The 13,908-nt window shown below is 49.1% G+C and overlaps 1 protein-coding gene across 5 annotated transcripts in view; it reads left to right on the top strand.

Moving 5' to 3' along the window:
* The window catches only part of P4HA2 (prolyl 4-hydroxylase subunit alpha 2), a 31,982-nt gene extending 21,730 nt beyond the window's left edge, over positions 1-10,252 (top strand). For 3 of the 5 annotated variants that reach the window (XM_045828313.1, XM_045828307.1, XM_045828300.1), the window contains exons 10-16: positions 579-649; positions 890-989; positions 4,844-4,897; positions 5,467-5,532; positions 7,438-7,506; positions 7,882-7,978; positions 9,810-10,252. In XM_045828313.1, the coding sequence (XP_045684269.1) occupies positions 579-649; positions 890-989; positions 4,844-4,897; positions 5,467-5,532; positions 7,438-7,506; positions 7,882-7,978; positions 9,810-9,880 (528 nt within the window). In that variant the 3' untranslated portion in view covers positions 9,881-10,252. Of the gene's footprint in view, positions 1-578; positions 650-889; positions 990-4,843; positions 4,898-5,357; positions 5,418-5,466; positions 5,533-7,437; positions 7,507-7,881; positions 7,979-9,809 lie in introns of all 5 variants that reach the window. The other 2 variants (XM_045828328.1, XM_045828320.1) reach the window with 2 other exon arrangements.
* The last annotated feature ends 3,656 nt before the right edge of the window (positions 10,253-13,908 follow it).

Below are 13,908 nucleotides of genomic sequence, written 5' to 3' on the forward strand. Positions count from 1 at the left end.
CCTAGGGACGCGGATGCTGCACCTCCTGTCTTTGGTCCTATGCAGCGGGAGCCCAGTGCCAGCTGGGGTGGCAGGGGAGCCTTTGGACACGTGTCTCGGCAGAGGGGGCCCCTGAGGTTGGGAAGAGCTGTGGACTTGACCAGGTTGAGAGGAGCATGCAGAGCTGAGACTCGGGGATGGGAGCACTGTCCGAAAGTGGGGGGCAGCCAAGCGCAGGCTGTGCTGGTAGAGAGGGTGGTGGTGCGTGGGCCTGGTGAGGAAGGCAGCTGTCTGGGCAGATGGGCGGATGGACAAGCAGACTCCGTAGGCACAATCCTGCAGATGGCATGGACCTGGGTGAATGCAGGGGCATGCAGAGATTGAGCAGGTCAGTAGTCAGGGCCTGACCGTGGAGCGGGAATGGGGAAGCCTCAGACAACTGCACTGGCCTGGCTTCGGGATCACAGGGCCATGGCTGGAGCCACTGCCTGCAAAGCTTCTTCCCGCGCTGGCCTGACTGGCAAATCTGGTTCCAGTCTCTCTAGGAAAACACTCAAGGCAAAGGGAAGATAAGTATGCCCTCTCTTTCTGCCTTCCAGCTCGCACGAGCCACTGTTCGTGATCCCAAGACAGGCGTCCTCACTGTGGCCAGCTACAGGGTTTCCAAAAGGTCAGCAAAGGCGACAGTGGCGGGGCAACTGCTCAAGCCCAGCTCCAAGGCCTCCGAGTCCCCACCCAGGGAGTCCCAGGGGAGGGTGGCTTGGCCTGTCCAACCCGCTGGCACCTCCCCTGCTTACAGCAGTCCCCATGCTGCCTGTTAGTGCCAGCCCTGACTCTGGGGAGAGGGTACAGGACCTCACCTCAGCCTGTCTTTCCTCTCTCTCTTTCTCTCCCTCTTCCTTTTGCTTAGCTCCTGGCTGGAGGAGGGCGATGATCCCGTGGTGGCACGAGTGAACCGCCGGATGCAGCACATCACAGGGCTAACAGTAAAGACCGCAGAATTGCTGCAGGTATGGCTGGTCCCTGGGACCCTGGGTTAGGAGCGGGTGTTTCTGGCTAGAAGGTCCCCCATGGTGCCCAGGGACAGGCTTAGGGAGGCTTGTCCAATAAACGAAATGACTGTATAATGCTGTGACTATGAAGTGACCTCACTTTGGGAGTCCAGAATTAAGCATGCCCGCCGGCACTCAGCAGTTAACAGTGAGCAACTATCGATTACCTTCTGTGTGCCAAGTATTATACTGGGAACCGGGCATGGCAGGCCCATTGGTATTTTCTTCTACAAACCTAACACGCAGAAATCCTGAGCTGTTCCGGGGACACCTCTGCGAGAGCTGTAAACATCTTCAGAGGGCAGGTGCTGAGTCCTGTCAGGTGTTCATGGGGGGACAGTGTTCCAGGGGTGTGTTGCTAGAAGTGAGAACCTGGACCGATTGGCTGGTAAAGGCAGAGTGCTCCTCCCAGAGCGTCCGTGTGGGCCCTTGGCTTCATGTGTTTCAAAGGTGATTATGAAGACATGTGGCCGCACTGCTGACAGGTTCGGGGTGAAGCTCCTGATGATGATCCTCAGCCTGTTGAGTTCAAGTCAGCGCTGGCCTCCTGCTGAACGTCGGAGCCTCTGGTTCTGTTGTGAAGCGATGGCCTGAGACACTGTTGCAGAAGCTTCCCTGGCGTTTTTGTAGAGAGGGTCTCCTGGATCTGTCCGGCTAGAGTTTCTACATGTTTGAGGATCTCACCCTTCATCTTGAGTCTTGGCCTTTGGATCTGATTAACTGCAGCTCTCATTAGAACATTGCACTGAAGGCCACTTGGGACAGAGTTTCTGAACTTGTGCCTGGACACACCCAAGCAAATTGGCATGCTTGCACTCGCGCTCTCTCTCTCTCACTTTCTGTTCCCCCTCCCCACTCCCTCTACCCCCACTTTAGTCTATAGCTGTGTCAGCAATCAGAAAACCAAATTTGAAGGTCATCTTTATGGATTTGTGCGAAGTCAACCACAGGTTTTAAAAAACATGCTGATTACCTTACAAACAGCCTTGTGAAAACTTTCTGTAATCTTCTTAGTGCAGTTCAACTTAGTTCTCAACTGATTTTTAAGTTCTGCAGACAGGCTCATCGATAGAGGAATTCGCCACATTTCCCACTTCCTTCTTATGTGTGAAAACACCGCCCTTTCAAGAGAAATAAGGGTTCTCGATGAGCTAGGTGCATCCTGGTCATCTTTGTTATGATCCCCATCACCCAGAGCAGGGTTTTTGTGGTTGTTAAGGTACCCACCACTGCTTCTTGTGCATCAGAGTTGGTGTTAGGACTCTGGTGGTCCTGACCAAGTAGCTGTACTTTTTTGCTGGACGGGCTGATCCCATCCCCGGGACTGAGGTTGCTGAGAAGAGGGGACAGCAGCCGTGCCCCTGTCGCCCTCCTGGCTGGCCTCCCAGCTGTACCCTCTGTGCTCTGTCTCACACGCAACCCCAGAAGGCGGCATCTTTGCGCCTGGACTGGCTTTGCCTGGCCTAGCCTCCCATCATGTTGTTGCTCGGCGGACGAAGGGGCCGGGTGCAGGCTGTGGTCAAGGCTCTTCCGGACAGTGCAGACTGCCGAGGGGGGCCAAGACACCGGTTTGTTTGCTTTACCTCCAGGTGCTGTCTTGGCATTTCCACTGCCGGCCAGCAGTGTTGAGGCTTTGGTCCCACGTTGTCTGGGGGACAGGGGCATGGGCTTTGGCGCCCCCCTCTAAGTGCCCGTTCCACGTGGAGGGCTTGCAGCGTGATGAACGCACGCCCGGGGTCTGTTGGGGGCGCTGCAGGCTTCTGGGTGGGACCCGGTTCTTCTGCCGCCAGTTCACGCTCCTTTAGCTGTAGTTGATTGGTTTGCTCTAGGTCATTTAGAAGAAAAGGGGGCAGTTGAGGTTTTCTTGTGAGTTGGGTAAGGGCCAGATAGAGGCTACACTGCTAGAATCCTCTAAGATGGAAGACATTTCTGACTCGATGCCTTAGTCTCACCAAAAAAGTGATTTCTAACTATTTTTGGCCTTCACTCGTATCTCAGCATCATAAAAACCCTGCTCTCTCCAGTGACTACTCTTCTACTTTTTCAACAACAAATCCGAAGGTTCAAATGAATGCCTCCTCCTGGGAATTGGTTTGGACGTGCAGTTGCTTGTGATTAAAGGTGTGAGCCTAGGGATTGGAGCTTACCCAGACGGTGAGTCAGATGGCTGCAGATCCGGCAGTTTCCATGGCACTGGCCTGTTTGGAGACGGTGTTAGTGTGGGTCCAAGGGCTTCGGCTCCATGACCGCATGTGGTTCTCCAGCTGAAAAGACAGACCAGCTGGAGCAGTGCAGCTTCTTTCACTACCTGGGATTTGAATATGTAAGCACTTCCCCCAACACATGGGAGTGTTGGGGGTACAGCCGTACCCCGCAGCCCCAGCAGCAAGCAGAGCAGTGTGCAGTGCTGGCACTCTCCCTGGCGCAGCAAGCACGGTCATGTTTGAAGTTGCTTTCAGTTCTCGACCTGAGCAGAGCCACAGAAACAGCCTTGGTGCAGTCGTGTCATCATCCGCTCCAGCACTTCCCTCCACAGAGGCGCCTCTGGCCTGCAGGCCAGCCACCGAGCAGGGCCCCTGCTCCGTTGACAGGGTGCCCTGGGGCTTTGGTGTGGGCATCTTGAAGGCTGAAGCCGTGGGTGACTGCCTTTTTCTATCCCCTGATTCTCCACATCAAGATTTTTATTTGGGGAAGACTAAAAGCCATGTTGCCCGGTTTCTGCACTAGGAACTACAGAACTATCACATGGGACAAATTCTGTTTGGACTCCCACAGGAGGGTTCTCTCTGTGAAGTCCACCCCCCTTGCCTTCTTCCCTCATGGCCTCCCTTGTTGCCAGTTTTGCAGCATTTCTCATCGGATGGTTGGAATTGCTCAGAAGGATCCACTAAAAGTACCCATTTTCTGAGGGCTAATAGCTGACTGCCACAAATTTTTAGGGTTTCAGGAAGTGTTCCTAGGTGGACTTCAGTGGTGCCACTTGATCAGCCAGCTTTCATATTAGATTCTGAACTTCATCTTGAACTTCATCTCTCTGTCTACTGAAGCTAAAATAACCATTGCGATTTGGGACTTAGACTTACCTTGTGCTGATAAACTGTTCACAAAGGCACTTATGATTTCTAATCCAATTATTGACACTGGGTAGTTGCTGCAGCTCAGGTGGCCCAGGTCCTGTTCAGGGCCAGTCTTCCGCTGGAGGCGCCGAGGTGGGGCGGCAGCTCTGGCCACCCTGCAGCTGCCACCCAGGTCCTGCTGCTCCACTCGGAGACAGAAGTCCTGCAGGCAGCGGGCCACTGTAGGGTAGAGGCTCTGTCAGCCTGCCCAGCGCGACCTGGAGCAGCTCCTGTGGCATGCTGGCAGATGTGGCAGGGGCAGTGCCAGGTGCTAAGAAGCTCCCAAACTAGCATTTAAAACAAAACCCAATCATGAGTTTGTTGTTGGCTTTCCTTTGGATTACCTTCTCATTATCTCCCAAACAGGACTCAGGCCATGGCCTGTCTCAAGGGCTCCCTCTGCTGCCATCTGAGTGTCCCTGAAGGGCTGGAGCTTCTCCGCAGTGGCCACGTGCAGGTGGCCCATCTTGTTCTGGGAAACCACATTTGTGCTATAGACATGTCAGTAGCATTTGCTCTGCCAGTGCTGGCTGGGCATAGTTACCTTCCACCTTAGAGAGGCTGATCTTGGGGCTTCTGGTTGTTTGGGGGTTCAGGTGTTCTAGTGGTTACCTGGGAAGACAGCATCCCTGGGAGAGGGGCTGCTTCAGGGCTGTTCATGCTGCTGACAAGGTCAATGCTGTTGTTTCCCACCAGGTTGCTAATTACGGAATGGGAGGACAGTACGAACCACATTTTGACTTCTCCCGGGTAAGGCCCAAATCACCCAAATCACCCATGCTTGCAAAGGGCCCTGTTCCAGCTGGTTTGAGAAGGCTGGAGTTCCTAGAAGCACTTTAGCCTCCACAGCAGGCTCCCTTCACCTCAGCAGGGTCACTCTTTGTTATTGGGAGAAGCCTCAGTCTGGAACCCGGGACCTGCGAGCCCAGGGTGCCTGGCTGTCTCTCCTGCGATACGGGGAGTGTTCCTTCCACCCACCCTGTTGTCCTTTCCTTTGACTCTACAGCAGAGGACCCACTGGGTCTCTGCAAGAGCTGTTCCTGCCCTCTCCCGTGTCCTGCCTGGGTTCACTTGGTCCGTGGTCCAGGCTAATGGATGGAACGCACCCTTATTACAATCCCCGACCCTTTTTGCCCCCGTGGGGGATGGGGGTGAGGGATGGTGGGTGAAGCCAGTTGCAAACTTGGGTGAAAGTTGTTGTTTGTTGCAGCGACCTTTTGACAGCGGCCTCAAAACAGAGGGGAATAGGTTAGCGACGTTTCTTAACTATGTAAGTATCGGGTCCAGGCCCCCCAGTTCACTCTCACTTGATTTTATAGAACCATGAGCAAGATGTTTTCAAGCATTTAGGGACGGGGAACCGTGTGGCCACATTCTTAAACTACGTGAGTATGATGTGTGAGGTGTGTGGGCCTTAAGGGGAGCCTGGGTCCAGCAAGCTCTCTCTCCCTCCTGTCCAGGCTGATACCAGCAGCGGTGCTCAAAGGCTGGGCCCTTCTGGCCCCCAGCACACTTCTTGGCCTGTTCTCCCATCTGTGGGCTCGATCCCCCGCCGGGCCCTCAGGACCTTCACATCTTCCTTATTGATGGGCCTGGTGCTGGTCTGGAAATTTTAGGTGGGTGCCCTGGAAGGGTCTGTCCTTGGCAGCAGAGAGAGGAAGTAGCCACGAGGTGCCGTCAGATGGAAGCTGCCTTGTCTCCCAGATTTGGTGCCCTGCCTCCCTCTGGCTACGTGCACCCCAGCCATAGGCTGTTGGGTTTTTCTGACATGTGAGCGACAGTTTTCTCTCCCTTCTGCTGAGGGAGCCAGCCCCAGAGAGACTGAGAAGCTGTCAGGAAATTTAGAGACAGATGCCTATGTACATTTTTTCCTCTAGTTTCTTTTAATCCTTACCTGGGATATGTTTAATGCTTTGAGGGGGGCAGAGAGGGAGAGGGAGTGGGAGGGAGGGAGAGAGAAACATCGATCTGTTGCCTCCCGTACACACTCTGACTGGGGATTGAACCCACAACCCTTTGGTGTATGGGACGATGCTCCAACCCACAGAGCAACCCAGCCAGGGCTCATTTAAGCTTTTTATTACATGGCTTTTATGTGCTGGGGACTGCCATGAACACGCTGGTGAGCAGGACATGTGTGGTTTGTCTTCTGAAGCGGATGGTCTAAGATGAGAGGCCACATTAAACATAGGAGAGGTAATTGTTTCGTTACCATGGTGACAAGTGCTTTGAAGCCAGTAGCTCAGGGTTGGCTTTCAGAGAAGGCCTCCCTTGGGAAGAACATGTCAATGTCAAGACTTGAAGGTGGAGTGGAAATTAGTTGGTGGAACTTGGTTTCTGGCAGAGGAGAGTGTGTGGAGACTTGGAGAGGGAAAGAGTGTGGGATGTTGGAAAAGTAGCAGAAGGCTGGTGGCTCAGAGAGTGGCTGGAGGGAGAGGCTGGTGGCCTGACAGGGCCTTCAGATCCTGGAGAAGAGTCTGGGTTTGACCCCCCGGGCTGTGGCCATCAGGGGTTTTCATCTTACTCATTCTCCATGTCTGTCAAGGACCTGTCATTCTGTCTGGTGTGTGTCCTGTGGAAATATTTATTAGCTGCAAATGTTCCTGCATGGTAGGAAAAAGCGGAGAGCCAAACAAGGGAGCAGTGGTGCCGTGGGCGCGGGTCGAGGCGCACTCTGGGCTTGAGTGCTGCCTCCCTGCCAGGGAGCCTGTGTTCTGTTTAGTTTGCAGCCTTACCATGGCAGGAAGCAGGGCCTCGGCAGAGACGGTGCCCTGCCTGTCCACCCAGACAGGCCTGGCCAAGGCGCTGTTCTGGGGAGGTGAGGAACTAACTAAAGCAACAAGTTTTTAGAGCCAGAGAAACAGAGCCCACAGTGGGGCCACAGGCGGTGTTGGCAGCATGAGGGCAGCTCCTGGGGTGTCTCTGCTTAGGCAAGGCCCAGGCGGAATGGGGACAAGGGGTGGAAGCCTGGCAGGCATTTTCCGAGTACAGACTTGGATTGTTCCCATCTGAGGACTGCCGGGGTGTGGGTCTCCCACAGGCCTGCAGGTCTCGAGCACCCATGGCGTGGAGACTGTCCTGATGAACCACACAGATTCATCAGGGTTGAGGGAGGGGCAGGGTGTGGGAAGAGCCTTCCTTCCCTGAAAGGCTGGCCGAGGAGCAGAGCACCTCCAGCCCTGCTGCTCGAGCTCAGAGGAGGCTCATCTGCTCACCTCGTCCTGTCCTCTGTGGCTCGGTTGTTCTGAATGCCTCGGGTAAAGTCCAAGTTCTGTGCCTTGTATTCCCAGATGAGCGACGTAGAAGCTGGGGGTGCCACTGTCTTTCCTGATCTGGGGGCCGCAATTTGGCCCAAGAAGGTAAGTTCTGGTTTGTATGGTTCAGACAAGGGCGTTATGTCCCCCAGTCCCATTTGATGGCCTACTTGACTCTCACTGGGAGGGGCTTTAGCCCCTTTTTGTCTAACCTCTGACCCTGTGGCCTCAGCTTTCATCTGAGGGGAGAAGGGGTGGGGTGGGAGGCCCCTGAGGGGCAGGTGGGTTTTTAGATACCCACCTGCCTGGGAGGGGCAGGTGCTTTCTGGGGAACTTGTCTGTGGCTGGAGTCCCAGGGCCCTGTCCCCCGTGTCTGGGACAGTGAGGGTACTTTGGCTCAGGCTGGGGCTCTGGTGCCCTGGGTCAGGTCCTGAGCCAGCCTCTGATGGTGTGGTCTGCTGGGCTGTCTCCTTTTCCCAGGGCACGGCAGTTTTCTGGTACAACCTCTTGCGGAGTGGGGAAGGCGACTACCGAACGAGGCATGCTGCCTGCCCCGTGCTTGTGGGCTGCAAGTGGGGTGAGTGGCTGAAGGAGTGGCATTGGGCCTCGCGGCCTCAATGTTTGTGCTCGTTCTGAGACCCCGAGCTGCAGACAACTGCTTCCGGATTTTCACAGAGCCAAGACTCACTCTCTTGTTGAAGTGTTTGGGTTTCCTTTTTTATTTTTTAAATTTTTATTTCTGCTAACTGGTAATCCCATCCAAACATGTAGCAGTCCACTGAGCTGGGTATATGTCAGGACAATCACTTGAGGTCACTCTCAGAGATGCCACGAGAGCTGAGGAAGAATAGCTGGACACGCATCAGAGGTCCAGGATGGCTCTCCAGAGCAGTGGACTCTGGCAAGGGTTCTGAGGGAGCCCTTGGGGAGGACGGGAGTCAGAGAGGGGCAGGGGTGCCCCAGGCCAGCAAGGCCCACGTGGAACAAGGCGCACACAGGCTGAAACCAGCCCCACAGCTGTGGGGACTGGCTGCCTTTGTCACTTGGCTAAGGGGAGGCCTGTGGGCCAAGAGATGAGGCTGGGTCCAAACCCTAGAGGCTGAAGCTTGAGCTCTGTCTGGAGGCAGCTGGGATGCACCGTGGAGAGGCTTGAACCAGCATGTGACAGGAAGTGATTACAGAGAGATGAGTTTAAGGCCCTCCTATGGAGTTCTGGGGATAAATAGTGATAGGTTCACAGAAAATTGAAGAAATGAGAAAGAAAATGAGGCAGTTGCTGAGCAGGGAAAGGAAAAAGTTGTACAAAAAAGGAAATGTTAGGTGGCTCATGTGTGAGCAATATTTACATGTAAGTATTTAATATGTAAATATGTAAACACTAAATATTTTTATAACTAAATATTTAATATAACTAAATATTAACTAAATATAACTAAATATTTAATATAACTAAAACCTGTGATTTAAATGTATTAGGAAGATAGGAGGTAATAGGGATATTTTAGGGGTAGTATAAAAGAATTCCAAAATTGAAAGTTAAGAAATAGCCCTGTAAGCAGGTTATTTAGAAAAATGCAGATCATCAGAAAAGCCAGCTAAAGAAGTCGAATGTCCTCTGAAAGCAGGGCTTGGTAATGGGAAGGGGAAGGTGGGAGATGGCTGGTTTTCCTATAAGCCTTGTAGACATTTTGATTTTTTCAACTAAGTACTCGTATTACTGCAAGTTGACTTATATTTAAGAAGACCTGTGCCTTCTGTAGTACATTGGAATAAATTTGTTTTATTCATTGTGGAAGAGTCTGTGTTGAGGAATGAAATGTGGTTCATGGGGTTTGAGGCACAGTTTTAGGTGACCACTTGGCCACCCATGGCACAGAGGTCGGATCTGCTGGCCTGCAGCTTCTGAGGTGACATCCAGGCCCTCCCCTGTCTTGACAGGTCTCCTCATCCTTGTCTCCTGCCTCCCACTTCCACCTGCCACTTGTCAGTAATAATAGCAGCTTGGCCAGGGTTCTTAGCACACACCGGGGAGTTCACACCTGGATGTCGTTCTCATCCTGTTCCCACTTCCTGGACCCCCTTGGTACAGAAACCATGATGGTCTGTCCATCTTTTCCCCTGGACAAGTCCCATTCCAACTTTGTGTCCAGCCTGGGGTCTCCTCTTCCTCCACATGATTAGATGACTGTTGGCTCTGTTTCTATGGCAACCTTACACACATCTCTTTATACATACTGTTTATACATGTGTCTTCCTCACTAAGCTTCCTCCTGAGCTCGAGACCTGAGACCATTTCATACTCTCATCTGAATCTGAGGGCCCGGTGCAGGATTCCTCCTGAAGGAGTCATTAATTTGGGGGGCTGGCCTAGCCAGCAGGATGGTAACATACCTTTTGTCTGTTCACAGTCTCCAATAAGTGGTTCCACGAACGAGGACAGGAATTCTTGAGGCCGTGTGGATCAACAGAAGTCGACTGACATCCTTTTCTACCCTTCCTCTTCCTGGCCCTACAGCCCTTTGTCTGCAAGTTCAACGTGGCAAACACCTTTGTATCCCAGCCCCTGTCAGGCGGGTCTTTGGAGTAGTGAAGGTTTGTCTCAAGTGGACCAAGTGGACAGGGAAGGGTCCTGGGTGGCCTCGGTCAGCCTGTGCCATCCTGGGTCAGAGCGGCTGCTGCAGAGTCAGGTTGTCCAGCACCTGGCCAGGTGCCTTTGTACCTCAGATGCTCTGGGTGTGGGGTGTCTCAGTGAACCAGAGTTCTGATACCTTGTTTACATGTTTGTTTTTATGGTGTTTCTGTTAATGTGGCTTTAACCAAAAAATAAAATGTCCTTGCCAGAAGCCTTAAAGAGCCTTCTTTGGAGTATTTTTTTAAGATGGGAACTTTTACCAACTTCACCATTTCCTATGCATCTCCTCTGAGGAGGCAGAATCTGGGTAATGAGTACTTCAGGGACAAGACCCTGACCTTAGGTACTAGTCCGGTTTCAGCACTACATCTCCTCCAAGCTTCAGTGTCCTTTCTGGAAAGTGAGGCAGGTCGTCTCTCCTTGTCTCCCAGAGAGCATAGAGATCATTTATGCTCACAACTGTGATGCTGTTACAAATTGAAACTTTTTTTAAATTTTGAGATACACAGAATTGTTTGTGATATACAGATGTGCAGTTTAAAGAATACGAAGGTAAGCACGAGTACCCACATCATCACAACCCAGATGATTTTCAAATCCACACCTTGGGAGCCCCTGCGAGCTGCTCCTGGATCATCTGGACCATGCCTCATTCTTCCCCTGCCCGGTACCTTGGTGGTAACCATTGTCTAATGGTTTGTGGTACTTTGCTTTTCTTTGTAGTTTCACTGTTTGTGTCTGTATCCCTAAATAAGTGGTCATTCTGTTTTCCCAGGTTTTGAACTTTTTGTAAATGAAATCAGAGAGAGAGAGAGTGTGTGTGTATTTGGTATTTGGCTTCCTTTATTCAATAGTTGATTTTAAGATTCATCTGTGTTGCTCTGTAGCTATAATTTGTTTGAATTTGTATAGCTCATTCAGCTTTGTTCATGTTTATTCAAGGACAGTACCATAATATTGCCAACATGTGTTCATGGACATTTGAGTTGGTTTCAGTCCTTGTACATTATGTATAATGCTGCCATTTTTGCAGTTTTACGCATGATTCCTGGTGTACATAAACACACATTTCTGTAGTATTTGTATATCTGGAAGTGGAAATGCTGTCTTACAGGTGAGTCTTCAACGTTACCACATAATGTATTCCAGGTGGCTATGCACATTCATACCAGGAGTAAATGAGAGTTCTTGTTATCCCAACCTTCTCCAGTACCTGGTATTGTCATACTTTTGAATTTTAACTAGCTTGTTACATGTCTAGTATTAATTTTAACATAGTTGTTAATGACATTGAACACTTTTTGTGTGTTTATTGGTCTTCAGGTTTTTTAAAAGTGCGTATTCAAGTCTTTTTCTTACTGATTCATAGGAATTTTTAATATATTACGGACACAGCTCTTTGTTGGTTATATATTTTATAAATTGTATCTTTTTTCTAATTGTCTTTTCATTCTTAGTTCTGTCTTTTGATGAACAGTTCTTAAGTTTTGTGTGAAATTATCAAGTTTTTCCTTTTTGACTTATGCTTTCTATGCCTTAAGAAAATCTTCCACCCTGGCTGGTGTGGCACAGTGGGTTGAGCACTGGACTGTGGACAGAAATTCTTACCCCAAGATCATGAAAATATTTCCTGTATTATTTTCTAAAAGCATTATAACCTTATCTTTTTCATTTATGTCTGCAGCTTATTAATGTATAAAACTGTGTCCCATGTAAAAAAAAATCACTGGGTCTAGGGCAGTTGCCACCTACCTAGTGCCATCAGATTTTCCTCTAGTGCCTTCCGTTAGCAGAACCTGAAAGGGAGCAGCGGGTGCGAGAATCCAGGAAATACACTTTAGGTAGTCACAAGTCCAGTACGATAGACGAGTATAGAAGGATGAGCTTGGAGCTGAGAAACAGCAGAAAAGTTACTGGCATGTTAGGTGTTTTTTTTTCTTTTTTTTCTTGTTTGAGATTCTTTGGGCTTCTTGAATCTGTATAATAATATCTTTAGTAAGTTTTAGAAAATTATTAAATCATTTGCTCTTTCAATATTTTCTGTTCCTTCTGAAAATATTTAAATGTAAATTAGACTATATCATACTATTCTTATCTCTTAACCTGTATAATTTTTATATTTCTGCTATATTTTGGGGTAATATTTACAACTATCTTCTAGTTTACTAATTTTTTCTTCTCTTGACTACACCTAGAAGTTTTTATTTAAACACTTAAAAGATGTAATTCCATTATTTTCTTACACCATTTTTTTTAATTTAATTCTTTTCCTTTTATTGTTCCTTTGAAAGTAACTCCCCCCACCCATTCTCTACTGTCTGCTTTTTAAAATTTTTTCTTTATTTTTGTTTTCAGTGGTTTTACTATGACAACACCTAGGGTGGGTTTCTTTCTCTTATTTTTCAGCGTGGGGGTTATTGAGCTTCTTTAATTTGTGACTTAATGTCTTTGATCAGTTTTGGAAATTTCTGAGACATTTTAAAAATATTGTTTCTGTCCTATTTTCTGTCTCTCCTCTCTTTCTAAGACTCCAATAATCTGGATGTGAGAAATTTTCACTGTATTGCGTGTGTCCCCTTTCTTTTCTGTCTCCCATCCTTTCTCTCCCTTCGGCTTCAGACTAGATATTTTTTATTAATCTGCCTTCTAATTTATCTCTTCTGCTGCTAAACCCATCTATTGAGTTCTTAATCTCAGTTCGCATATTTTTCAGTTCTAGAAGTTTTTAAAAAAGATTTTATTTATTGTTAGAGAGAGGGGAAGGGTGGGAGAAAGAGGGAGAGAAACAGCAATGTGAGAGACAAACAGAGATCAGTTGCTTCCCACATGCCCCCAGCCTGGGACCTGGCCCACAACCCAGGCATGTGCCTTAACCAGGAATCAAACTGGCAACCCTTCGGTTCGCAGGCTGGTGGTCAATCCACTGAGCCACACCAGCCAGGGCTCATTCAGTTATTTTTATTAGGTTCTAATTCTCTAGGGAATTTATGTCTCACTTTCTCCATGTTTTTCTTTAACTAATGAATCAGTTATTTAAAAAATTCTTGTCTGAGCCCTGGCTGGTGTGGCTTAGTGAATTAAGTGCTGGCCTGGGAACCATAGGGTCACAAGTTCGATTCCCCGTCTAGGGCACATACCTGGGTTTCTGGCCAGGTCCCCAGCAGGGGGAGTGCAAGAGGCAACCACACATTGGTGTTTCTCTCCCTTTTTCTCCCTCCCTTCCTCTCTCTAAAAATAAATAAAATCTTAAGAATAAATAAATAAATAAATAAAAATTCTTGTCTGAAAACTCCAGATTATCTGTGGATCTTTTTCAGTTGCCTTTATCTTCCCTTAGTTTCTGGTCATTTGGTCCACTCTTGCTGTGCCTGGGATTTTTTGACTGAATGCTGGACATGGTGTGTGACAAATTGTAGAAGCTCTGATGTTGATAACCTTACACAAAGGGTTCACCGTTTCCTCTACTAGGTGGAGTGGGGATTGATCACTTGAATCCAAATCAGAGCCTGAGTCAACTTAATGAAGGGTGGGTTGCAGTTTTTTTAAGACTCTATCTGGTTTACCCTCATTTTATCTCTTACAGGATATAGTTTCCCAGGGGTTTTCCAGTTGAGAGCATAAATTGTTAACTGGATCTTTTTCCCTGCCACACCCTGCATCCCTGGGCAGTTAACACCTCTAATCCTTGTATCCTTAGTAACTTAGACATTGGCCCTGAAATTCTTCTTCTTTTTTTTTTTTTTTTAAGTTCTGACATTTTCTGCCTAGCTTCTTGATCTTCCATTCTGTAGAGCTTCAGAATTCAGAAACTATTGGGGTAAACAGGCTGAGTGGTTGACTAAGCTCTTTACCCCTCCCTCCTATGTAACTTTCTA

Source organism: Phyllostomus hastatus, unplaced genomic scaffold, assembly GCF_019186645.2.
Source record: "Phyllostomus hastatus isolate PE091 unplaced genomic scaffold, TTU_PhHast_1.1 phas_contig_150, whole genome shotgun sequence".
NCBI classification, from domain to species: Eukaryota; Metazoa; Chordata; class Mammalia; order Chiroptera; family Phyllostomidae; genus Phyllostomus; species Phyllostomus hastatus.